This window comes from Propithecus coquereli, unplaced genomic scaffold, assembly GCF_000956105.1.
Source record: "Propithecus coquereli isolate 6110/MARCELLA unplaced genomic scaffold, Pcoq_1.0 Scaffold6, whole genome shotgun sequence".
NCBI lineage: Eukaryota > Metazoa > Chordata > Mammalia > Primates > Indriidae > Propithecus > Propithecus coquereli.
The window spans coordinates 14,001,262-14,003,090 of record NW_012151951.1 but is presented as its reverse complement, the minus strand read 5'-3'; the positions used below and the strand labels follow the sequence as shown (position 1 = coordinate 14,003,090).

The window sequence follows — 1,829 nt, the reverse complement described above, 5'->3', positions numbered from 1 at the left end:
GTTTTGAAATCATTATCCAAGATAAATTATTTTAACAATATGTAAGAAATATTACCTGCTAGGGGATGTAGAGGTAGGACTTGAATTTCCAACATGATGCTGGGGATATGACAAACTGGCATCCTGCGAGGCATGACTACTTCCTAAAACGGAATAATGTGAAATATTCTTCTTGATAGAAAAGTTAATTTGAAAGTTTATCTCCTGTACCCTAAATCACTCCAAAAAGTTAAACGCAGTCTAAAAGAGAAAAATTTCCAATTGTTGTAGACTGCTTTACAGTTTCATCAGAGTGAAACTGTACGTGTATATAATATGAGATATGCAAAACAAAGCATTCCAAACAAGGTACTATCCAGTGTATAAATATCCAATCTGGTCATAATATTCTGATCCCCACACTAAATTCTAAGACTGGATACATGGAAAGATTCGTCCTCACATGATCAAGAATCAAAATACGTAAAAGTAAATTACAAAGCAGCCAGAAGTATTTTCAGCATTAATCCTTGCTTGTTTCAGAGCACCCAAACCCAACTCTCTTAGCAATATAGTTTACGTTCTTTTTCACTAATCCAAAATGAAATTTTAAACTCAGTTTTAAAATCACAATTTTCAAAATCCATGTGTCAATATTACCCATCAGGGACATACAAAGTTTGCTATTTAGAAAGCTTAAGAAAGTATTTTCAACCAAACAAGAAATTCTTTAAAACTCAACAATAAATTTTAAAACAAAAACAAGCAGCAAGCAACCTGCCCTCCCCCAACAATATCATTGAACAGTTAGTTACCTGATCTAAACTGAATTTTGATGGGCCTTCCAAAAAGTTTGATTCCATTAAGTAGATTCATTGCATAAGGAACTGATACTTCATGTTTGAAATTCACAAATGCAAACTGCTTTGGTTTACCATCCTTATCTTTCGGAATTTTCACCTTTATTACTGGCCCAGCCTACAAACAATTGTTTAGAATTTAAATAGGGCAATTTCAAGAAAATATTCAAATTTTACAATCAAAAGAGATTACGAAGTTAAAAAACAGAAATGTAATCAAAAACTTTTTTAAAAAGTGATGCACATAGATTTCCATTTTCGTTAGAGTAAAAATATTAGTTATGACTGAAAATTAGATTAATTTATTTGGGGAAGGGAGCCCATAAGGAATTGGAAACACAATCACTTTCACAATTCACAGCACTTCAAGACTTTTCAACGAGGTGACAAACACCCATCATTTTCCCACTCCAAGGAAAAGAACGTTTATCAAGAGCAAGAGAATGATTTTCTCGGACTAAAAATTCACTTTTGTATTGCTAATGACACCATACCAGTTATTAGGGGATAGGGCTGGGGGAAACAAGATACTTAGAATTTTTCGCATATTTTAATAAAGAAGCATTAAAATGCTGCGTTGCTATCGAGTATTTGAGTCTATTTTAAGTATCTGAATAACGCTACGATTCTATTAAGCAACTTAAGTGGAAAAGAGATGCTGACAAAGAAACTGAAATGTAACTTCCCAGTCAGGTAAACCAAACACGTCATAAGAGGAAGATGAGGAAAAAGCACTGCTCAACGAAGATCCCACACGCGTTGTGTCCCGTAGGACCCCCGAATCTTTACCTCGGGAATGCTTGATTGAGGATCCCTCCACCACCCTTAAGTGTTGTCATTTCTAGCCTGAACTAATTAGGGTTCCTCTAATAAACCAAAACCCAGCGAGCGCCTCACTTCCCAAGCGCGCCCTTCAGCCCCAACAGCCCACTGCCTGACTGCCAAGCTCGCGCGAAGAAAGCGGGGACAGCCCTTGGGCCGGGACCTCGG

At 36.5% G+C, this 1,829-nt stretch overlaps 1 protein-coding gene across 1 annotated transcript in view; it reads right to left on the bottom strand.

Annotated features, from left to right (window-relative positions):
* Nucleotides 1–1,829, bottom strand: part of RBM7 (RNA binding motif protein 7) — a 56,608-nt gene that overhangs the window by 13,717 nt on the left and 41,062 nt on the right. Inside the window, exons 4-5 of the mRNA XM_012659146.1 lie at nt 795–957; nt 55–143 (exon numbers count right to left, since the gene is read on the bottom strand). Coding sequence (XP_012514600.1) covers nt 55–143; nt 795–957 — 252 coding nt within the window. The remainder of the gene's footprint in view (nt 1–54; nt 144–794; nt 958–1,829) is intronic.